General features: G+C 42.4%; 1 protein-coding gene across 4 annotated transcripts in view; it reads right to left on the reverse strand.

Moving 5' to 3' along the window:
- The window catches only part of srcap (Snf2-related CREBBP activator protein), a 37,363-nt gene extending 12,210 nt beyond the window's left edge, over nt 1-25,153 (reverse strand). The window contains exons 1-25 of one of the 4 annotated variants that reach the window (XM_030077396.1): nt 25,105-25,153; nt 23,420-23,496; nt 19,591-22,814; nt 17,897-18,169; nt 16,264-16,449; nt 15,897-16,037; nt 15,363-15,555; nt 14,209-14,378; nt 13,329-13,416; nt 12,972-13,061; nt 12,275-12,448; nt 11,848-12,074; nt 11,301-11,478; nt 10,915-11,051; nt 10,428-10,597; nt 8,629-8,958; nt 8,228-8,414; nt 6,667-6,836; nt 6,355-6,506; nt 5,844-6,059; nt 4,968-5,132; nt 4,529-4,684; nt 2,923-3,252; nt 2,072-2,238; nt 1,586-1,899 (exon numbers count right to left, since the gene is read on the reverse strand). In XM_030077396.1, coding sequence (XP_029933256.1) covers nt 1,586-1,899; nt 2,072-2,238; nt 2,923-3,252; nt 4,529-4,684; nt 4,968-5,132; nt 5,844-6,059; nt 6,355-6,506; nt 6,667-6,836; nt 8,228-8,414; nt 8,629-8,958; nt 10,428-10,597; nt 10,915-11,051; nt 11,301-11,478; nt 11,848-12,074; nt 12,275-12,448; nt 12,972-13,061; nt 13,329-13,416; nt 14,209-14,378; nt 15,363-15,555; nt 15,897-16,037; nt 16,264-16,449; nt 17,897-18,169; nt 19,591-22,407 — 7,031 coding nt within the window. In that variant the 5' untranslated portion in view covers nt 22,408-22,814; nt 23,420-23,496; nt 25,105-25,153. Of the gene's footprint in view, nt 1-1,585; nt 1,900-2,071; nt 2,239-2,922; nt 3,253-4,528; nt 4,685-4,967; nt 5,133-5,843; nt 6,060-6,354; nt 6,507-6,666; nt 6,837-8,227; nt 8,415-8,628; nt 8,959-10,427; nt 10,598-10,914; nt 11,052-11,300; nt 11,479-11,847; nt 12,075-12,274; nt 12,449-12,971; nt 13,062-13,328; nt 13,417-14,208; nt 14,379-15,362; nt 15,556-15,896; nt 16,038-16,263; nt 16,450-17,896; nt 18,170-19,590; nt 22,815-23,419; nt 24,940-25,104 lie in introns of those variants that run through there. The other 3 variants (XM_030077393.1, XM_030077395.1, XM_030077394.1) reach the window with 3 other exon arrangements.

The raw sequence follows: 25,153 nt of genomic DNA on the forward strand, positions 1-25,153 counted from the left end.
AGCTGATAGGTCACATGTATTGAGGATAAAACACATTATTGTGATGCATCTGCCCCCAATGTCATGCTAAAACTGCTGTGAAGTTTTTTTTGAATAAGACCTCATGTGTATGCTAGCAATTTTCTCCTTTTTTATTTGTATTTACAAAAGTGCAGTTATTACAGCTGAGACATTACAAATAGTGCAGGTTATTTATTGTGCAGTGCTACCATGTAAAAATAATCAATAAAAGGCAAGATCTAATACTGTGAATATTTAAACCTGCACTAAGCATGTTCACATACAGGAGGATATCTAGGAGGGAAGGAATTACATGAAGAAATTACATGAACTGATTTGTTACAATGTTGGCATGCTGTTACATTACTATTACAGTACCACACTTGAATTCAGTGAGCTCTTTAGAGCGACCCATTCTGTCACAAATGTTTGTAAAGGCAGACTGCATGGCTAGGTGCTTGATTTTATACACCTGTGGCAATGGGACTGAATGAAACACCTGAATTCAATGATTAAGAGGTGTGTCCCAATACTTTTGTCCACATATTGTACTTAAGTGCTGTGAACAGGCATTAGTTAACTCCAAACACTTATGGCAATGGTACAATTATGTTACTGAAGGAGGCAAGCTGCACCATCATGTCTGCAATGTGGAATTATGAAAAATTGCAGACAGATACTTGTAATGCAATGCTTGTAATGCTTGCATCTACAAGTATTTCAAAGCATGCAGTAACAGAGCTGCTATCTATAATAATTTTTAGATTTCAGTTTGTGAACGCAGTAACAATAACAATGGCGATTAAAGATAAAGGAAACGCAAGCATGCTGTAGGCTATGTCTTCTTAATGCAGTTGTTTAACTGCATGTTAAACTCTACACAAAATATTGTTGTGAAATTTCTTCATTACAAACTCAGACTGCTGAATGTGCTTTTATTTTATATACATGGGAGAAGAGCATCACCACACAACACTGAAATGAGTGTCTCCCCAAACAATGGGCTACAGTGATATACACACAGGTGACTCTCATGGAGGAACTAACAGATATTAGTGGAAAATTACATACAACTAGTCTACAGTGACATCTACAGGCCTCAAGATGTAAAGCTTATATTTACAATTCCTCCACCATGTCCTCAGATGACTTGGATTGTAGACAAAATAAATAAATAAATGAATAAGTGAATACAATAGAGTTGGCTGGCACACCTTTAATCTATGTAATACATTGTATGTTATGCTTGCTAATGGTTCAGTTTGTAACATTAGCAAACCAACCAAGTATCCTGACTTTCCTGTGCTCTCCACAGAGGAGATGAAGGCAGCTGGTCAAAGGCTGAGATCATTTTTCAGCTTATCTGCCAATATGTCACTGCCAAAAACACTCCCTGGGAAAGTGCATAGTCTTACTTGTTGTTTGTATGTATCCATTTCTCCAAATGAATAGAAATGCAGAAAAAAAAGAGATGTTTTGATGATAGCTTAAACAGTAAGTCACAAAGACAATGAACTATAGGTCCCAGGAATGTCAGTCAACCAATCTAATGACTAGGTAATCAACATATCAGTCATTTGCTTACCTGTCTATAATGTCACTGAGCAGCTCCAACCTCTCCTCAATGCTGTGGATGTCCTTTTCAAGGATGTGACTCTGAAGCCAGTAATCATCTGTGTTTTGGAACTGGGCAAACAAGCAGCTGCTGTGGCCTGAGCGACCCCACTCTCCCTGGGCACTCAGAGGGGCTGGAGAGGGGCACGAACTAGGGAGAAAAGTCAGGAAGTCGAGAACCTCCTGGCCATAGACAGGTTTTGCCCCACAGTGACGCTCGTTGACTCGAAAGATCAAGTCCATTCGGCTGTCACGCTGCTGCCTGTTGCTGTCTGCCAGCCATGACTGATGGGAAAAAGCAGTATTACATTAGTCAGCTAAAGACTTGGGCCACTGATGGTGAACACTAGATGAAATACTAATGCTTATGTTTCAAATATTAAGTAAGAGCGGTGACTGATTTAAGTATATTTTAACCATTTTATTATTGGTATTAAAAGAGGAACATAATGCTCACCATGTGAAAAGGAGAGCGAGGAGGTGGGCGAGGTAGCACCCTGGGTCGAGGACTTGCTTTCACACCTGTGCCAGACCCTGACTTGGGCGGCAGTGTTTGACAGGTGTCATCATGTGGTGGTGCTGACGATTTTGATGAAGAGGAAGAGGAAGTCACACGAGCTGGAGCTGAGGAGAGGACAGAGTGTAGAGCAGAGCAAGAAAAAAGGCCTGTTGTGAATAAGTTAATTCTGCAATAAAACTGGCTATTGATTAGCATCAGAGCTGCATTCAGTTCAGTTAATTCAAGAATCAGATTTTATTTTTTTCCAAATGAATCCTTTGACATGACAGATCCACCCTATTAAGGAGTAACTGTGAGAGAATGGTCTATTATTAGCAAACAAATTACAGCCTTTAGGTGCAGAGTTGATTAAGCTGAAAACTAATTAACTACAGCCCTGACTGGTACACAGAAACTTTCTTGTAAGTATTGTATCTTGCCAATACTCCTGGGGCAGTTAGTATTCATGCATAATTCTTGACAATTGTTTTAACCGGCTTGAAGAACCAGATGGGCATCAACATGAGCAAGTCATACGTGTCAGATATACTGACAATCACAGAAACTATTGAATGTAAAAAAAAACTGCCTTTCAGACACTTCCCTGTAACTGCTGTAAGCTTCCTGCTCAAACACAGTGCCTGTATCTGGTTTTCAAAGGAGGATCATTGGGAGGAAACAACAAAAAATGCTAAAATTCATTGGGGGTGGGGGTGGGGGTGGGGAATTGACCCAGTTCTACTTGCATACATACAACCTTGTGAATTATAGCTCACAGCGAATTATCTTGTTTGACCTCATCCTCTCACCTGGCTGCTCTGTGCTTGATGGTGGAGGCTGCACTACTTTCAGAACAGGGCGAGGGGGCTGGGGCTGGCTTGGGGTTGAGCTAGGGATTCTGGGTGGAGCTATAGTGTAGTGGGCAGTGGCAGGACCAGGGGTGCGATGGGGATTTTGCAGTGGAGCAGGGTTTCTGACAGGGGGTGTGTTGGCGTGTTGGTGCAGGGAAGGGGATGCCTGTGGGGCGACACGAGGGGAAGGTGCCACTGCCAGGGTGGGCACAGGCCCGCCCTCCTTGCCTGCTGACTGGCGCACAACGATCTTCACAATCCCAGGGCTGCTCACCATGGATGCGGGTGCTGAGGAAAAATGAAGAAGAGAGGAAGATGAACTATGAAAAACAAGGCTTCTTCAGTATGCACACACACAAGACTTTGACCATACATTTAGGCACTATTTAGATTAACACAAACAAATTTAAAAGATATGATCAAAATCAGATTTTCTGACTTCAAAAAATGAGGGGGCAGCAAATTTATTGTGCAAATAGCGCAAGCAATCCTGTACTATGTAAACAAATATAATCCAGCAAGGAAACTGAGCAAGCCAGATAAAGAAAGCAAGACTGAGAACAGACCTGGTAAAAAGGAGAAAAAACAAAACAAAACAAAAAGAAACATTTGAAACTGGTTTCAAATATTTCAATTAATCAAGGAGGTTTTGGTCTATCACAGCAAAGACTTTAACTCAAAAGCAAACATACGCCTCATGGATTAAATTTACATAAACCAAGCATCCTGCAAGTTATCACTATCTGAAACAACGAATATGAATTTTCAATAGCTGCAACCATGTACGTGCATGCCTTGATCTTGATACACACACACACACACACACACACAAACACTTGACCTCCATGGCAAATTTCAGCCTCAAAGTTGATAAAGTTGCAGTTGCTATAGGGTAGGAAGAGCTTTGTGGACTTCCTACAAGGTGTGGCTAAAGTGCAGGTGGCGGAGCTAGCCTACTCCAATGAAAAACTACTCTCTGCTGGATCCAATGACATCTCTTACAAGGCTCTATGACAAATGATTCATGTGTTATGAAATGGGTGTGGGTAAAATATAGGCTAAGCTACATCAATGCAAAAGGAACTCTGCTGAATCCTGTGATGCCTCCCACAAGTGTTTACAACAAACAGTTCATGAGCCCAAATGAGTATGTGTATATCCATCTGTGAGTGTGTGTCTTTATACAAAGTTTGGCTATGTTACGTGAATCCATTCAGAGGTTATGCGCCTTTTGTTACAGGCCACTCCCACTGCCACACCCACTTAATGCCAACTGACATGAACGAACGAACGAATGCACACACACACACACACACACACACACACACACACACACACACACACACACACACACACACACACACACACACTTGACTTCCATGCCAATTTTCAGCCTCCTAGGGTGAAAACTGTGGCTGCCAAAGGGAGGACAAATCTTTGTGGACCGACAAACCAACCGACCAACATACAGAGTGAGCTGTGGAGCTGCGGGCTGTGGCTAAAAAAGGAATAGTTTTGTCCAGGTCTGTTTGAGAATCAGCACGCGAGAGAGAGGAAGAGAAACCTTGCGAGGAGGCATAGTGAGGCAGCTGAGTCCCAGAGGGAGCTGGAGAGGAGGTGTTAGCAGGGTGTGTGCTGGCTGCGCTGAGGACAGCCACCTGGGCAGGCTGGCTGATCAGGTGGTGCTGCCCCCCGCTGGACACCAGATGCATCACATTACCTGAGGGGCGAGGGAGAGAGTCAATTAGACAGGTGACCAGATAAACCTGCTCAGTAAACAGTGCTGACAATGACATCAACCAATCCATGACTGAGATTTCATTACCAGAGATTTAAGTGATACACTGAACATAAAACTACATAATCTTCACAATAATTATCATGACAATTATTTTGCTAAATATAATGATTTTTAGATTATGATTACTTTTCTCAATTTCAGGAAAAGAATATTTTAAAATTCTATTCTATTTTTAAAATCTTTTTACATCTCCGACACTAACCTTGAACTGGGCGTGGGGGAGCTACTGGGACCTGGTGAATCTGGGCTCCAGACAGAGTGAGCTTGTTGCCCTGCAGCTGGAAGGTGACAGGTTTACTGCCCTGGCATGTTGACACAGGTCGACCTGCCAGGGAGGCGAGCTGGGCGATGCTAACTACCTCTCCAGCTGAGGATTGCAGAGGGAAAAGACGATGTGGATTAGAAATATTAGTGAACTCTTGTAGAAAAACAATCAGCCTTGGTTCATGGACAGATAACAGTCCTGGTTTTACGACAGTATAACCAGGCTTACAAGCTTCAAGCATGCTCTAAAGTGACAAGAGTAAAGACCGGTGTGTATGCTAACTGGAAAAAAAATGTGTGCATGTTTGTATGTGTGTACACCATGATAGTGCTTGGTTTATCAAATAAACACTACTGATTAACTAATACAACACTGAAGCAAGGACAAACTGATCACTCTCCTTTAGGGCAAGGGTTATTAAACTTTTTCAGCCACAGATGAAAAGTGAGAAATTTAGCCTCTCAATCTGGGATGAGAGCTCATTAAAACATGTTGCTCTTCTTGCCATGTGGAGAGCCACCGGCAATAGGTCCAAGACCTATTTTGGGTCCCGATATGCCATTTGGTTGCTGCTTTTATCCCAAGTGCCTTAAAGTACCAAGACCAAAGGGGATTACAAGAATAGGAGTACCCAGTTAAACAGTTAATGGCAAAAAACAATTCTGAGCAGTTCTTGACGTTTAGCATTTGAATATAGATTCTTAGGGACATAATGTAGCTTTATTAGCTGACACTCTCACTATCAACACTTCTGACATGATAACTTTGAGAGTGAGTAAGCAGCACAAAGACCAAAGAAGAAGTTGTACTTACAGGGCAACCGAGCCTGCATGTCTGGACTGAGCAACACTCTCTGGGGCATGACGCTGCTGGCAGGTGGACTTGGATGAGCCGGTGCGCTGGGTGTGCAGGGAGTAGTAGGAGGCCGTACAGTGAGAACTGGCTTGGGAGCGTTGGACCTCACTGCAGTTTGAGCAGTGGGATGCACTGATGGGCGAGGAGTGGGCGTGGGTGTCACTGAACACACCACTGATGGACATAGAAGGGGGCAGGGTGAGGTGACAAGCAAGAGCAAGAGAAAGGGGGTTAAGATGGATGTCAAAGAAGAGAGATAATTTTGATCCAACTGTGATAAAGCGTTTCTGTGACGAATATTTGCTAAACGGTTTATGCCTTGGGGAAAAAAATAAATAAATAAAAAAATCAACACTTAGAAACTCACTTTATAAAACATAATCAGAACTATTCCTGCCTCCCATTATGTCATTTTTGTGTTTTTTGATTTAAAGTAACATACCTGAGTACAAATGAGTATTTTACTTACCTTGCTGAACTATGGGAGCAGGAGCAGGAGCTGTGGGGGTGTCAGTTACCAGTTGAGGTTTGGGGGTCTGAGCAGCAGGGGACACCGGGCAGGTGGGTTTGTTCATCAGCAGGACTGGTCGACTGTCACCTTTGGGAGGTGGCTGGAACATCCTAACACAGGAACAGGCATACGTGTAAATATAAAATTTTGCATTACAAACGGAAAAAAAAAAAATCACAGTATTAACTGTACTGTAACTGCACCCACATTAATGAGTGGTTTAAAGTATTTGTTACAAAATCTGACAAGAATAAGTGGCAGGACTGTTACCTGTTGACCTTCATGCGGACTGGTTTAGGGCGTGGAGGGGGTTCAGGGAAGTCCATAATCTCCTGTATCAGTTGACGGCTGACCTTGTGGTGGGGCAGGAAGCTGTCGGCCTGGTACCGAGACACACTGCCCTCCAAACCAACCAGATCAAACATGGACAGGTCACAGCGCTGGGGACACAAAAACAAAATAATTTGTTTAGTGTTCATTTGCAGAAGACTGCATGGTTGGTGAGGGCATTATCAACAACTACGGCCTGGTGGCCCAAATGAAATTGATCAATTACGAGACCTGTATTGTGTAATGGCGATACATTGGGAACCGTTCACATCAGGACAGGTACAAACACTAGCACCTGGAATTCAGCACTGGTACCCAACGGTACCTTTTTTTGGTACTTTGCTCACTCTGTGATAACAAAAATATAATTTCAGTTGTAAAGAGATAAGCCTAAATGCCTAAATTTTAACAGTTATTTATTTGGAACACTTTGTTGTAACAGACAAAATAAAACCCCTCCCTACGTCCCTCTCCCTTTCCAAACCCATCACCACAACCTCCAGCCTTGCACAGTGACCAAGGCATAGCATGAGAACGCTGTTGTGTGTGTCTCAGGGAAGTAAGTGATATCCTTCCCAAGATCTTGGAGTTGTAGCAGCAAGACTAGTTACTGTGGCGGGGTTGGAAAAAAGTGGCAAAATTCAACCATTTCTGGCTCAGCATTGCCCTGTGTTAGATTTGAACAAGCTGTAGCCTTAAGGCAGGGGTGACATAGTCTTGCAGCTCATTCACCCAGATACGCACTTGCAACAGGCAGTAAACTAGGAGAGATTTTTCGAAAGGACCTTAATACAAACCGAGTTCGACACCCAACCTTAAACAGCAAGTCTCCTAGCATCAATACAGTGATCAGACTGAATGTTCTTTTTACAAAGGAGCTGCTGGGAAAGGCATCAGAATTCATCAATCTAGAAAGCAGTTAATTATTCAGCCAGATAGTCATGGTTTATTTCCCATTCCAGTGTCTTTCAAGCGTCTTCATTCTTGCGAGGCCATCCTAATACTGGCAACCATCCCTCATTCAGAGTGCAAAATCGAAGCAATCAACTCAAGAGTTAGAACAAGACAAGACAGACACCAAAAATGTAAGATTTCCAAGCCCATAGCACTGAATATATACCCCATGAATAGCTGAAGGGAAAAGCAAGGTAAGCAGATTAAAGTGACACCGAAATTGATTTGTTCACCCCTGAAAACAGAAACACAGGCAGGCAAATACACAAGAGCCCATATTTTATACAGGAAATTACTGTATGTGTGCTTAATTATTGTGGCCAAGTGCAGGGCCCCTTGGCCACTTACGTTGTGTTCCTTTCCCTGCCAAAAAAGCACCTCCAGCATTTATCTCTTCATGACATCAACAGGACAGTCTTGGCTCTCTTTTCTAGTTTAAAGAGAGACTTTTTTGTGTGCACACATCGTGAGTTCATAATTCTGTTTCAGGCTCAAATGTCCCTCTAATCAAATGTAGTTTCCATTTAGATGTCCCTTTAATGCTAACCTTGAAAGGGGAGACCTCCAGGGCGTCCTGCACCAGGGAGGCTGTGTGGAAAACAATGGGCTGGGTGATAAAGGGTGACTGGATGGGCCGAGGGTCGAACAGGTTTGGGTGGTTGCACACTTTGCGGAGCTGCATCAGGATGTTGATCACAGACATGAAGTGCCCGCTGGCCAATGTTTCCCGCGTCCTAAGAATTAGAAACAAAACATGAGGATTAAGAAGGCAAACTGGTAATTACTGATTCTACATAAGGCCACAGCTTACAACGACAAATCCTGAAATTTCAAATTTCACTGAAGTTTCATTATTCATAATTTTCAAAAAATTGTGTGATGAAATTTATGCATTATATCATGTCCGTTTATAATCTTTCAGTTGAACAATGTAATTGAATAACTTACGAGGCCTGAGCCATGAAGTCGTCGTAGAGGAATCGCTGTCTCTTGGACAAGCGACAGCGCACCACATGCTCATATTTTTTGGGCATCTGTTTCTCCACATCGGCCTTGATCCTTCTGAGCAGGAAGGGCCTGAGTACCTTGTGGAGCCTCTTCACCAAGCCCTCATTGTATTCCTGACTGCCCTCGATCATTCCTGTCAGTGGATTTGAGAACCACTCCTTGAACTCGCGGTGTGACTGGAAGACGTGGGGCATGAGGAAATGCATGAGGGACCACAGCTCCATCAGGCTGTTCTGCAGAGGGGTTCCTGTCAACAGAAGCCGCCTGTGGCTGTAACCACAAGAGGTCAGAAGAGCGTTTAAGGTAAGTATGTCAAAATCTAAATCTAGATAGCTGCCTTGCAGATAACTAAGGAGGTGGCGTTCAGATAGGGGCAATTAAATGCAGTGCAAGAATCTAACTGTACCTTCTGATTAACAGGTATTTTCGGTCTTCTGAATTTCTAAATTGTTATACTTTTCTCCAAGATCTACATACTTAGAATCTACCTGTGTATAAATGCTCAAATAATGCTGTATGACAAAATGTCTGGAAAAGATAGTTGTTGAGTGACTCTGGCATCTGAAACAGTCATGTTCCCAGTATATGTGATATATGCAGTATAGATGCCGGCATGCCAGTTCTGTCAGTATAACAGCACTTGGCCGGTGTCCAATGGTAATTTTCTACCCTAATAAGAACTGTGACAGTGTCTCTGATATGTTTTGACCATTTTTGGAAGTCCTTTTCCCCTCTAAATCTATGTAAAGCTGGTAACATGGATTGGTTGGTGAACTTTCCAGCCCACAGGCCACTGTGGCCAGTGGGCTGTGAGTTGGAAACAACAAACACATGACTAACAATTAATGACAGCACCTACTCTACACCAAAATGCATACTGACATTTCCTGATGAGCAAGAGCCAACAGATGAGATTGAGATTGGCATCTGTGATTATGTACGTCCGCCCTGCCTGGAGGCACTGTTCATAGAGGCAAAAGACATTTTTCATAAAGCACTACTCCAAGTGCTTCAAGATTGACTGTGGTGCCTATATGACTATTTAGAGCCTATACACCAGGTTTACCAAAAGAATCTCAGAGCCAAGATCATTTCTGTCCACTGGGTTATCATGGCATACAATGAGTTTAGCAATACGCTGTTTGCCAAGGCTCTTGCTTTCGGGAAGCTGGACTAGATTCTTTGCCAGACCTACTGGGGCTCTCAAGCGCAGCTTTTCTAGTCACAAATACACCCAAAATTGAAATTATGCAACCTGGAAGTCATATTTGGGCACACTGGTCTTAGTCTGGCTTTATTTGGCTAACCTCTTCAGGGTGAATCTGTCTACCCTAAATACTAATCTGATTTATCTGATCTAAAAACTGTTTTTTAATTGACTAAAATTAAATCCCCTTCCTGAGGCTTCCTGTGACAGGAAACAGTGTTTTTTCCACAAGCACCGGCTGTTGGCCAGATGATCCTGTTGATACATTATAGAGACAAAAATGAAACTTTTGTTCTATGTGTATTACATTTATATTTGTATATGTGTATTATGTTTACTTTTTCCATATCTAGAAACAAAGAATATCCAGAACGTAAAAACATGATGGTTTTACAGCGCTGCCTTTTTTTTTTTTTGGAGGTTCTAAGCACTAGTGCTACTAAGTACAAAAGTTCACCTGGAGCCCTGCCTAATCTTGATACGAGCCTGTTCAGAAACATTTTTGAGAAGACAGCCACCCAGCTCTACAGACCTGTTGAAGTTGAGCAGACTCTGCCAGCGCTGGGACTTAAAGTTCTTGATGTTCTGGGCTTCGTCGAGGATCAGATACCGCCAGGATTTGCGTCGGAACGCTTGGTGATCCTGCAGTACCAACTTGTATGAAGTGATGCACACATGGAAAGCATTAGGCTTGGTCCAGCCCTAAAAATAAAATGTGGTTGGAAAAGAAAAAAAAAGAAGAAAGAAATGCCCCGTTATTTATTTATTTTAAATAGAACATTGTGTTTGTAACCATTTTTGGTACTTAAAGAAATAAGCTGTTGCCATGCCTGTCAAATATAACTTTAACTTAAAAAGTGATATTGAAATAATAGTTTGCATTGGGGCTATCATCATAAATTTCAGGAACATTACAGGAAGAAAACAACAATTTCCCTAAAGACACTTAAAAAGAAACCACGTGGGAAAATGTGTTACATTCAATAAGGTCAACAATTCCAAATCAGTCTATTTGTTACCTGTCTCTTTAGCTTCCTCTCCTTTTGGCTGCCAAAGTAGGTTAGGATTTTAAACCCAGGACACCAGCGCTTCAGCTCCATCTCCCAATTCAGCATCACACTGGTGGGGACGATGATGAGGTGCGGGCCCCAGTTACCTTGACATAAAAGGTTAAATGACAAGCTATCAGGAGTCAGGCACATAGGAAGGTGCTATATTCATAAATTCAGTTAATGCACAACGTCTCATGAGTCATAACAAAAACTGTTACAGAGAATAACGACAAAGGAGTATTACTATAAACCAACATACAAATGGCATAGCTTATCTTTTTTCTATTTTTATCAAACCACTCAACTGGTGTATGAATAATTAGCATTAAAAGCGTAATGGACCATTCTCTTACCTTTTTCACAGGCTAGATGAGCGAGCAGAGCGATTGTCTGGATGGTCTTGCCCAGACCCATCTCATCAGCCAGAATGCCATTTAGCTTTTTTTCATACATGGTGACGAGCCAGTCCAGGCCGATGTGCTGGTACTCTCGTAATGTGCCGTGGAGCAGGAAGGGGATGGGGGTCTTGACCTGTAATTGGACAATAAATGAGACAATTACATTTCAAATGTGCATAGAGAATTAGAATTCAGCCTTGTTAATATATTTCTGCACATCACCCAAGAACCTAACCTTTTGACGGGCAGTAGTTCTAAATAGGAATTTGTTTTTAAGTGAACTGCCTGGTAAAATAAAGGTAAAATAAAATAAAAATATCATTTTCACACAAAAGTAAATTAAGCTCCAGTTTCTCAAAATTTGAGGTCTAAAATGGGTTGTAAGCCTAATTTTGCTGTGTCTTCTCATAACAAGATGTTTGAATGAGCTTGAACTTTGAACTTAAAATCAAACTGAACTTGAAATGAACTTGAAATTAAAGTACTTCTGTTTGAGACCAACCTTGGTAGTGGCCAGAGTGTAGCCTTTAGGCTGCAGGCTCTCTGCAGTAGCAGCAATATGGCTGATCTCCTTCTTTGGCCGTGAGCTGGAGGAAGGTGGGCTGTGGTCTCCCTCCTTCAACAAGGCCTCCATCCCCTCATCTCCACAGTCAACATCCTCTTCTTCCTCCTCACTCTCCTCTTCATCCTTCTCACTGTCATCATCTTCTTCACTGTCTTCTGGTGAATCTGAGCACAAAGCATATGACAGAGGGATTCATTTTAGGCCTGAGCTGGTGCAATGTACTAAAAATGGTAAGCCCTCTACAAAAAACACCAAGACATCTCTCCCCTCTGTATAGCGACTAAAACAGTTCTTGGCTTCTAAGTATGATACAGGTAAATAATTCGGAGCAGGTATTCTGGATTCTCTCAGAGTTGGTTTATACCTGAGGAGGAAGTGTTGCTTTCCACATCACTCTCGTCTTCCTCAGTCTCCTCCTCCTCATCCCCAGACACCTCAGAATCGGAGCTTGCTTTGGAGGCAGATGCAGACGGCTCCTCAAAGTCTGAAGCATACGCTCCTTTGTATTTCTCCAGCAGCTCCTCAATGCTCATATCGCCTAAGAGTGGAGTGGATATATGTCAAGGTTTAGCTTTACTTGTGTGTTTGACATCAGGGCACTGAAATAAATGTGTATTTAAATGCAACTAACAGGCACATAAAAAGGCCTAAGCAATAAAAACATAGAAGAGGAGCTCTGCAAAACTAGTGAGGCTAGAGAAATATCTTCACTTCTTCCACATACAATATCATAAAAACATTAACTGCCTAGAGATTGGGAATGCCCCCTTAATATCCCAAAATTCAAACAAAATTACCTCTGGACTCTCAACTCACATATGCATTTTTAAAATAAATGTGAGTAATTGACTACATTTCTGCAGAGCGGTAAACATTTGAGTTTGAGAGCATGTAAATTTCTTTGTTGTATATTTTGTTCTATCATAAAGAAAAGCTTACTTTCACCGACTTTAAATCAAAACATAAATTAACAAGATTAAGTCAGTAGAAATAAGCAAGTACACTGGATGAACACACAAAAAAACACAAACAAACAAAAAAAAAAAAAATCACAAGGCTACCTTCTCTGGCCAGGTCATCCAGTTCCTCTGCGTGATCTACATTCCCCTCTACCTTCTCCTGTGCAGCAATGGTGTCCTCCTCATCCTCAGCTGAAAATCACAGAGAAGAAAACAAAAACTAAATCATTTATAGACACTGATGGACTGAGCTTCACAAGATGGCCAAAGCATCTCACTGCTGCCCCAACCAAATATTTAAGATCAGGGGGTTCAAAGAACACAGTAGTGTGGTGGTTCTTACCGCAATTTCAAACATGTGTATAAGGAAGGTGTAATCTGAGTAAAATATGGTCAAAAATATGACTGTGTCTTTTCCAAAAAAGCTGTAATTTAAAATGTTGCTGAGGCCAGGCTTACCATCCTCTTCATTGGCAGTGAATTCCCCATCTTCCTCCTCCACTGAGGAGGAGGTCTCATCAGAGCACTCTTCGTCTGAGCCAGAGTCCTGAGGAATCCAATGATTCACCAATTCAATGAAATGTAAACATCTGTTGTCTACAAACACAACACTATTTAGTTTTGCTGTTTATGATCATTACACTTACTAACTTGGTTTACAATAGGCCTCACACTTGCACCAGCACTACACAAACCATACTAGTGGTAACTGGTAAAGCTAAATACAAAGGATATCTTTAAAGCCCGAATCTATAATGGGTATTTCAGGAAACTTTAAAGACACTGAAACATGTGAAGTACAATTGTGCCACTACTTGCAAGTGTTTTATTTGTATTCTTTAGCCTGACGATTTGTTTCACTCTCAAATACATGGGCTAGGTCTTATAACGCACAGCCAAACACTGTTTTACACTTATTAGAGGCTGCAACAAATTGAAAGTTTGTAAATATCAGCTTGTATTTTGAAGCATGAACAGTAACATGTTCTTTGAGAATCTATGTGAGTTTACTTAGAATTTATCTGGGCACATAACTCATATTCTGGGGTTTTTAGACTGCCTGATCATTAAAGGTTTCATTAGGTAATCATCATTAGGATGACCAAGCAGGTCAAGGCAGATAACAGAAGAGCAAGAAGAGAATATTAAGCTCAGAAAATTCTATCCCTTTACTGTAATGGAGCATATCCAAAATCCCAGACAATATCTAGTTTTATATCACATTAACAATGTATAATCAATATATTGCCCAGCCTTAGTTGGAACAATATAACTAAACATATTTCTCTTTTAAGACAGCTATCCCAGCCCAGTCTGGCTTATGGTGGGTTAGTGGTACCTGTGAGCGTTTGAGAGTGCTGAGCAGCTGGTCCAGGGGTATCATGCCCTCCTCCTTCAGCAGCTCAATTTCTCTCCGATGGCTCTCAGCGTCATTGCCTTCCTGCTGCTCCTCCACCTCGATGGTCTCCTCATCATCCTCCTCCTCGCATGTTGGTTCAAAGTCTCTGTCTGCATAGGGAAAAGAGGAAATGTTTACAGTCTAAAAAAGACTTGTTTCATGAAAACATCATTGTGACATGAAATAACAGATAAATCTACTTTTAATCTCTGTGTCTATTAACTAAAAACAAAATAGATAGAGGACCAGTATCTAGATTGATATGGTTTGGACTTGGACTTCAGTGACCATCAGAGTTGTTATGCACCCTGTCACTGCACTTTAGCACCACAAGTGTCAGACCAGATAATAAATTAAAGGTGGGACCAGAGTCCTGATACACAGTAATGAACCAGTGCCAAGTCACACTTCCTTGCTCCAGTTAAAAAAAACCACTGCACCAAGTAACTGTTCACCTCCATGCCTTTTTGAATTAACAGCCGCTGCTAACATGGAAGGTGGTCTAGCCTGACAGGTTTGACCGGTCTTGATTACAGCGGCTGCTTAACAGTGCAGTGTTCCCTGATGGTGTCGTTGCCATAACAAATTTCTTAATCCCATTGACCAACATGATGATTAAGACATGAGAAAAATATTTAAATATGCAAAATTATCATGATTATTTTTTCATATGTTAACTCTTTTTTCCGTTTTCTTGTGAACTACTTAATAGTTTTAAAATGTGACACCGCTGATAATTAAGCAAATAAAACAACCTGATTTGAGGTCACACGGGCCAAAAAGATCGAGAACCACTCATCTACTGTAAGCTGAGCCAAGATATAAGAATAAGGATGAAAATATCTCTGTGCCAGAATTAACAATTCTATGGAAGATACAGTAACCGTGATGCTAATAAAAAAAAAAAAAAATAGACCTTGGTTTACATAAGACATTTAGCTCTACAGAAGCTTAAAGAGACTCTTTGTCACTGCTGTGTAGCTATGACAACGCCCTGTCTGAACCACCGATTCAGCTCTGAAAGCAATCTCAATACTATAACAAAGAGACACTGAGCCCCATTATAGTCCATGGAGTAGGTTAAAACTTCTCACCATCCTCATCAATAGTAGATGGGAAAGATTTTCTGGGAGGCGAGGTGACGGTTTCGGTGGGCCTGGTGGGTGCAAGGGACTGACTGAGGAGGTCAGAGTATTTCTCTGTCTGTCCAACTATGAAGTCCAGCTGAAGATCCAAAGCCTTCTTTCTCTTTTCCTCTAGCCTGGACTGCTGCTTGTACTGGACAACCTTTGTGGACAAAACAATGAAACACAAAACTTAGAACTGGGTGAACTTTTATGCCATCATTTCTATACAGCTTACAATAAAGCAAACTTGATCACAGAGGATACCTTCAATTTTAAGGTTGTTTTTTAAAAAGCTGCACGTATAGTCAACAAAAGTATATATTTTTTCCTGGTGGGCAGACATGTCAATCTGGATCAGTGTGGATATTATATTATCTTAAAAATAAATAAATAAATAAAAAATAAAAAAGTAAAACGAAGATAGACCACGATCCGTTCACTTTCCTAGATGCATATTCACCCAGCATGGTTTGTTTGCCAGATTTAGTGAGTCATCTGTACCTTCTCAACACTGCTCCAGAAGGCTCGAACTTCCTTTGCAATAGAGGAGGCAACTCTCCTGATTTTAGCATGCTCATCTCTCTTGGCTTTTTCTTCTTTTTGCCTAAGCTCCTCATGGTGTCGCATCACCATCCGCACCACCTAAAAACACAGAGCATCTTGTGTAAATCCTGCCAATAGATTGCCAATATTACATATACCAGTTATCATAAAATATCTTTCACACTGAGGTCAGCATGCCAGTAAAAATGGGAGGTTAACACAAATACATTAACGAATTTGTATGCACACAGCACAAACTTAAGATTTATTAATTCTTTTTATAGTATCTACTTGAAAAAAACAAAACAAAAAAAACATATTGTACCTTTCTAGCCACTCCTCTCTTCCATCGCCTCTCTTGGGCAAAGTCTGCAGAAAGCCACTGCATCTCTTCACACAAGTAGTCCCAGTGGACTTTGGGTCGCACTGGCTCTGTCAGGCGGGTCAGACGCTTCATTGACCAGAAGCCCTCTCGCTTCAATGCCTGGGTACGATGCTCAATGTCTGCTTCCTGTAACACATAATGAACAAACCATTCAATAATTTGTTACAAGTAAGGCAAATCAGGGTGCTTCAAACAACAGATTTAAAAGACACTGATAAGTTGGCACAACAGATCAAACTACGGGTGAGGACCCCACTGAGCCACAATTATACATCTGACACATGCACAAATGATAAAGAGCGGTAATGAGTCATCATGAGTCTTGAACCTATGGCAACTGTTCAAAAAAATAAAATTCTCACTTTGTTCTAAATGCGAGTTTAAAAATGTGTGACAGTAAAGCATAGACCATAACATAAATCAATTTATTTTCAACCCAGGCTTAATTTTCCTGGTGTTTGCCAATATGCTGATTACTTCTGATCAAAGTTTTGTCAACTACTTCAATGCAGAGGATCACATCGCTGCTAGTTTGCAGGTAACGCTGCTATCCAATAAAATTCAGTGGGGCTCAAAAGAGGAAACTCAGTAAGTCAAGCTCAAAAACAATTAATATACGACCTTTCAACACAATAACACTCACACTGCAGTTACATGTCTTTAAATAACTGTGATGGGAACAATTATTGCACGACATTTCAGATATAACAGACCATCTGATACTTTCTGGCATTGCTCACTCTCTTCCCTGTTTACTCTGCTGGCTGCCGGTGTTCTGCTGCAGTCATGCCTTATTCGAAGAAGTGGAGGAACGAGGCGACATTTTGTTGTTACGGCTAGAAAGTGCTTGCATTCAATCAGTTGAACGCAAGCACTTTCAACTCATTGGAACATACACATTCAAAAATCACTTTAATCTATTAATTTAAAACCAATCATACATGAAACGACAGCTGATATAAATTGCTTTTCGCAGTGTGAATATAACTCCAAACCTGTACTACCTTGATCGCCAACACTGACATTCCCTGCTATGTCTCCTACTCTGCTGACACATTTCTGCGATCTGTGATGCCAAGACTTCTAGCCCCCCAAAAATTCTTAAACATCTGATTTGTAATTAATACTGAGAGGTTGACATGAATATTTTTTCCCGAGAATGTGGGAAAATGTACAGTAATAAAAATGAAAAACCAGATGCAGCTGATTTCAGTGCAGTGTATGTGTGTGTGTGTCTCTTTATGTTAAAAAGGATGTGTTTTGAGTGTTTTTGGGTTTGACATTTTGACTTGCCCCATTGGACTTTACTGAGAACAGCACTCCATGCAGACAAATAAGGCCAAGCTGTAAATAACCCACTAAGAGAAAGCATTCTGCTGTGACTTACTGAAATCAAACGAAAAAGGAAATTTCAGTGGTATTTAGGATTTGGAGATGGATCCAGTTCTGATGTCTATGTTTTCTAATCACAAAGTCCCTTAATCATCCTCTCAGATGAGCTGCCTCTAATCATTACTACTCTCCATTACTGTCAAACTAAAAAGTTAAAAAAAAGTACTCTGCATCTACTTACATGTTTTGCCAGCTCCGCCATGTCTGTGTGTCGCTCCCCACGGGGTCGATGAGGAGTGGTCTGGTCTGGCGGAGAAGAGGAGGAAGAGCAGACACCTGGGCCAACAGAGGAAGGAGAGAGGAACTTGCCATGGGGACCGCGTAGAGGGGAGGCCCTCTCCCGGCGGGGGGTAGACCAATCGCTGGTGGATGAGGGACCAGGGGACGGAGAGGAAGTGGAGGGTGAGACAGGAGATGAACTCACTGTGACCCTGTCTGCTATCCACTGGCGTACCTGAAGGAAAAGGGAGAAGGATGAAGAGAAAATTAGGACTTTTGGAAATGTGTGACAGTGATGACATTAAACGGGAAACAACAGCATGCATGGATTATGTTAGAGCAAGGCTACACAAAAAGCAAAAGTCTGACAGTGCCTCAGCATTAGAAATTGACCATCAGTGATTTTCTTCCAAATCTACAGCTCATGCAAAAGTGCAATCCTAAAATGGCATAAGTCAGAAAAACATCCCTTCAGCCAATATGCTGCATGTCATTAACAGTGACAGTGCCACATTAGGATATGCTTGTGAATATCCTGTTAAGAGTGAGCCTATCTGGTGTCTGACAAACACCACTTACCTTTAGGAACAGTGCCTTTCTGTCTGTCCTGCTCTGTCCATGCTGGAAAACACACATGGCTTAGCATGCGGCCAACTTAAAAGTTTATATGTGTTTATATGTATATGTGTGTGTACATATGTATGTGTATATGTATGTATGTATGTATGTGTGTATACACATACACACACTCACACACACGTATACAAAATAAAAAATAAACAATGCCCACACCTGTTGCAATAATGACCCCTACATGCAAAAAATAAAATACTGTGAAGGCAGAAGAATGACGCCAAATATAAAGATAATGAAAACATGCCAGCATAATTCACATCAATCAAATGCATCATGAAATTATGTACATTGTAATTTGTCACTTTTTGACAATCTACACTTGCCTGTCTTCAGCCTAGGTATATCTTCCATCTTTTCAGTTGTAATGCTGCTTCTCAATTTCCAAATGAATTTTCTAAGTCTTTCACATAGTAAAACTAGAAAACTGTGATGCATCACTAAAGCCTACTGCTTTTATGGCAAACTGAGCGAGCTAAAACCAAATTTGTCCCTCAGCATGCATAGTGAGACCAGACCGACTCTGGCTATATTTTTGTTAGGCTTCTACTGAATTCAATTTTCCATTTAGATTAAAAAATATGACACATAAGGACTTTGGTCAAAATAATGAATGAGATACTCTGGGCAGAGAGTGACAGATAGTGGCAGCATAGAAACACTTTCCTGCCAATCAGCGGCAAATATGAAAACAGCTGACAAGATGCTCAGATATACCAAGAGCCCTCTGTTCATTTTTCAGCAGCATCTCCATTCTGGCTTCGCATTTCTTTGATGAAGCTGATATAACAGATTTAAAAATGTAGTTTGCATGCAATGATTACTTTACACCACCTCAGTATTTGGAGGCTTACTATCTGTTCGGCTTTTGACATCTTTTCATATCCAAATCAACCATCTTCTTCATGCCTCTAGACCTCCATGACCTAGGACTGAACCCTGCCCTCTACCACCTGTCTCACCTATTCTGCAACACCCTCAATACTGAATAAAATGGGCTACCCATTCTTTTTGAAAACATACCTTGTGTGTCGAGCTGGGGGTGGTCATCCCACACTGAGTTTTGTCAGCTTCAGGTTCTTCATCGCTGCCCTCATCTGGACTGCTGGCCTGCCGGGACCCTGCTTCTCCCGACGGCCTGCCCTGCTCCATCTCCTCACCCTCGTCCTCCATACTCTGACAGAGTGGGTCAGACTGTCTGACAGGATGTTTAAGACTAGAGGAAACAGGATCTTTACCTGCCCTTCCCACTGATGCCAAGGGCACATCAAGGGTAAGGGTCTTACTAGGTGGGTTAGCATCTTTAGTGGTAACAATATTTTGGGGTTCAGCATCTGCTTCCCTTGTTGACATTAAAGTTGCAATTAAGGCCTCTTTGTCAGATTTGCTTTGTGATGTTTTAGGGGGGGCAGGTGCCGACAGGCAAAGCTGGGATGGGCTGTTGGTTGTCACAGGCTGCTGAGCCTTGGTGGGAGGTGTTGTGGCAGAAGTTTTATTGACAGAGCACTGCGTCTGATCTTTCTGGCTGCTAACAGCCACAGACTCATGTACAGAGTCTGCTGCTGAGACAGTTTGGGGAAGGCACTCTTCAGACACCGTGCCAGACCTAGAGCTATGGGCACTGGCCAGCATACCGGCCGCATTCTGTTGCTTGGACACCTGCGCCAAAAGGGAGGGTGGGTGTTTCAGGAGAGGAGTCTCTCCCTGTTTAAGAATTAGGAGCTTTGGATTTAAAATACCGGGGAACTGCATGGAGCAGCATGCCTCTGGCTTGGTCTCTGTGGTCACAGGAACATTCTTAACTTTATGTGATGGACTTTCTATCAAATTAGGATTTTCTTTGGTCCCTTCATAAGAAGAAACACTGGCCTCAGGCTTTGTGGCACTTACAACAGTGACTCCTGGGGACTGTTTCAGAGAGGGATGATTTTTTAGATGGGAAACAGTTACTGAAGTGTCAAGGGACGAGGCCATCTCTATCTCCTCTCCAGTGACTACTTCTTTTGCAGAAACAGGGGACGATGAAGCAGTTGTTGCTTCTGCTTCCTGTGTTGTGGGAAGTGTGTGAATTACAGGGGAAACACTAACATTTGTTTGGTCTGAGACTGCTGTATCGGTCTGCAGACAACGTTCCACAATCTGTGCATTGGTGTTAGTCTGTTCAATGGTGAATGAATCAGGTACATCGGTAGCCGTTTGGACTAAACAAACCTCAGTTGAGTCAGTCAGTTCTACAGCTTGGTTAGCTTCTAATACCAAATGCTGCCCCACAGCAGCTATCATTGTGTTTTGCATGATATGGGAATTATTAGAGCAAACCTCCATTTCATTTGAGTCATGTGATGAAGAGAAGGCCTGTTGGGAATTTATGCCACTGGTACTTTCATTAATTGTGTGAAGAGGAGCTTCAAGGTGTGAATCTAGTTCCTCTTTGCCAGTGTACTCGTCAGTGTGGTCTAGTAGTGGGTTGAATAAGTTCACTTCGTAGCCTGGTGAGTGGGGTAACTGTGCACTACTACTGGCACAGATTGTTTCTTCAGCAACCTCCTCCACCAGTTCGCAAATCTCATACATTTCTACAGGTTGTGAGTCTATCTCAATATCTGCCTGAACACCATCTCCATACAGCTTTGGTTCTCCAGTAGAGAGTTCATTCACAACAGCAGCCTGACAGACACTGCCATCCTCCTGTTGTAAGAGATAACTCTGATTTAGATGCACGTCAGACCAATCTCCACTGATATGAGCCTCTTCCCTGACGATCACAATGCCTGGACCATCGGCTGAGTGCATGAGCTCAGAGATCAGCGGAGTCTCTACTGTGAGGGCTTGGTCAGGAGGATGAGATGTTTCTGCTTCGACAAACTCCACCTGCCTCGAGTCTGCTAGGTCTGTATCAAATGAAAGGGGCTCTGTTGAACTCTCCTGAAGGGACGAACACTCTGGCAGCACTGCAAAGTTAGATGATGAAGCAGACGTGTGTGTTTGCTCCTCTTTCTTGCTCGTCTCCATCGGCTCTCCTGCTGATGGATTACAGCTCCTCTCGTTGTCATTTCTCTCCTCTCCACCATCTGTGCTGCTGGACACTCCCTTACCCGGGCAAGCGTAGACTCTAGAGGTTGTTTCTCCTGCCTCTGGTGCCTCAACCATTTCAGAAGAAGCTGGTTGTGTTTCTTTGTGAGAGATTTCAACAAGCTCTTTGTAATGTTCAAGTATCTCAATTGATTCCACGGCATTTTCTCCCTGTGTCTCTCCAGCATTGTTTGAGAGCTGTCTGATGATTTTGAGCTGAGTTGCTGAGAAGTCAGTTTGTTTGCTCTCACTACTGTCAGATACAGGTACTGAGAGTTGAGCCGGTTTTGAGTTTTGGTGACCACCTGGCTGCTCCACAGAATCAGATAGAGGTATATGGCTGCTTTGATTTGCCTGAGCAAGAGGATCCTTGTGGGACTGCTCCATACCTCTATCTTCTGTGGTGTCTTTGACTGTAAAATCAACACTGGATTGGAGGACAGGAGGAGAGGAGGTGGAGCAGAATTGAGAGTGAGGTTGTGGGAGGATATTTTTGACTGTGTGCTCTCTTCCACCAAGCTCCTCGTTTGTTCCAGTCTCTGGTGTATATTCCAATGTGTCTCTGTCTGAGAAGGGCTCTCCCTCCTCTGTCCCAGTAATAACCAGTTCACCAATCTCTCCTGGTGGCTGAATCTGGTTTGTCTGACTATCTGAGTGGCTTTTCTCTTTATCAGTTTGTGACCCGTAATGCAACTCTTGTGCTGTGCTGTCGGTCTGTGTGTCTGAGGGGGGAGGAGGAGGAACAAAGGGAGCTGGGACCCTTTGCATCTCAGCAGAGGGATTGCAGTCCTCAGTGAGAGATGCTGGCAAGGATCCTCCACCTCTGACACCCTCGGCAACGCTCTCCACCGTGGGCCCTTCCTCCACAAGGCCGTCCTTAGCGTTTGCACTGACCGGAAGAGTCTCAAATGAGGTGGTTGAAGGGGCCTTCTCCACGCCGAAGAATGCTGAGTCGTTGATCTCTGGTGGTGGCACCTTGGACGGGATGGTGAGAGGTGGGACTGGGAGGGGGGCAGCTGCGACCGGCTGCAGGGCATGCTGAGGTGACACCCCAGCCACATTCTGTGCAGCCTGGGGGTCGCCACCCAGCACATCCACAGCCGGAGGGGCACACTGCTGCACCGCCTCCCCCCCAGAGCTTCCTCCCTCTGTGCTGCCCTGGCTACACACTGCACCTGGGAGATGATACAGGATGTTACTTGACTGTCTGGACCAAGTGGATAATTTATTAAAAGTTAAAAAAAACTCAGCACAAAAATCTCTTTGAGAATGGAGTCAAAGTTGCCATAATGCAATTTCAGTATTTTTGTGAATTCAGAGCATGGTATGCTTCTCCCTACCTACCAAACATCCAATTAGATTTTACAAAAGAGGGGGGCTTAAAGATTGCATGTGCCATATTTTAATCATTTAAACTAAGCAAATAATCTGTTAGAAAAGAAAAAGACTCCAAGCCCAAAAAAACACTTATGCTAGATTTGCATCAAACACATATCCATTTATTAAGTTTTAATGTTAATTAATACAAGGAAGATCTACACATTTCCTTTATCTAAACTCCAGTAGTTAAATTATTTAACATGTCATTGTGAGACTGTTTGTATGAAACATCAAAAGAAACACACCACAAAACAAATATTTAACAGCTATATTGGTGTGTTTTCCTTTTTCTTTCAGTGCTCGGATTTCACTGTCTGACACTTCTCTCCATGACTGTTGATGATGCACACACACACACTGGATTAGCCTAATATCTGTTGGGGAACAACTACTATCTCACCTGTTTGTGGTGTGAGACACAGATCTTCCGTGCTTTCTACTTCCAGGATGCTGAGATTAGGGTCCCCTCCACATATTCTGAGGAAGCGAAAATAGGAGCGGTTGGTAATATGATTCATGAAACAAGCTACTGAGTTACATATCCTTCCACTTTACTATCAGTGGACTGCTATAAATTAGCAGGCTAGCACTGCTGGTTATATAAGGTTATGGGAATGTTATGTTATGTCGTCCTGGAATTGAACGCGGTAAAGATAGATGACTTCCAATACGTATGTAAGTTAATTAGTAAACAAAAATACAAACGTGTGGGACGTTAACATGTCACGTCACGAGAACAGCAATATAGCACCCAGGTGGCTAGGTTTGCTAACTACTGCTAGCATGGAAGCTATATATTTTTTGGCTGTGGTTGAGCCGATTTGTCTTGCGGCTATAATTAAAATGCTAAATTAAAAAACGAGCTTCAAAACGGGTAGCTCCATAGCAAAGGCCTGCAAGTTTTTCTTTTCTTTTTTTTTTTTTAATGCAGTAGCCACTCGGAATACTTCATAATTCTGCAGCACGCGTTTCCAAGATAAAAGCCGGCTAGTTACCAAGCGCGCGGGGCCTCGAGTCATTCATTTCAATTTCAATACCCGTTAAATGCAAATGGTATTCAATACAATTCAGTATTGTGGGGCTAGTGGTCGCCGCATCAACTTATACACACATATAGCACTGTCTAGCTCAATGGACAAATTTCATATTAATTTAGCAGCAGTGCAGTGACTGCGTAAAACGACAAAAACACTTATTTCTATCCTTGTCTATGGATGGCACTGACACTACAAGCTGAGGACCGTGTTATTAATAAAAGGCACAGGTTGCTGGCGTTTATGGTTTATTAACGTCGCTGGTTTGCTAGTTAAAGTTAGCTTGGCTAGCACGTACAATAGTATTATATACACTGCTTGGCTGGCACTACTGGGAAAGATTGCTAGCGTTAACTAGCAAGCTAGAAGAGTTGGTAGGTGCATTCACTGGATGCGCAGGCGCCCCCCATCCCACCCGCAGTTATGTAATGCTCTTGGCTTGAAAAGAAGCCAGTTAAGGCCAGGCACATTTGATTTGATAAGTTACTTTACAACGAGACAAAACATTCGGGAAAAAGTCGCATTAAAACCCGCTTCTCCATGCACTACTGAGTGGCACAATCACTCGTGACGTCATTGCGCGGGGGTCAAATCTCTTAACAACGATAAATTATCAATTTAAATTATCCATTTTCAAGCGGTGATAAGTACTGCTACCTAGTTGAGTGTTATGAAGTGGGCAAAAAATATTTTTTACAAAGTTCCATATAAATTTTGCAATGATTATAAGGGGGAATTTAAGGGGGGTCCGAGGTACCCCACTGGCTGCATCCTCAGCAGCGACGCCGAGTGAAACAGTGGCACCGCAGCCGTTTAGTTCGTTAACCGCCTTTTAGAAATCTAAATCGTTCAATGTCGTGACCTTATAGTTTGGTATTCTTCCAGTGCAACAGAGCAACGACACGGTTTCGATGTAAGGTGGTGAAATACACAAGCAAGAAAAAATCTGTTTGCGTCCCTTCTTCAGCTGAAGTCTCCCCCCCAGTGCCCCCCTAATACTTCCTCCATGCCCCCCCCTCTCTCAAGGCCGCCATCTTAAGTTCCCACCTACCTGAAATTTCCGACCGATTTTCTTTTACTAAATTCTCGTTGAAGGAGTC

This window comes from Myripristis murdjan, chromosome 19 (assembly GCF_902150065.1).
Source record: "Myripristis murdjan chromosome 19, fMyrMur1.1, whole genome shotgun sequence".
In the NCBI taxonomy this organism is placed as follows: domain Eukaryota; kingdom Metazoa; phylum Chordata; class Actinopteri; order Holocentriformes; family Holocentridae; genus Myripristis; species Myripristis murdjan.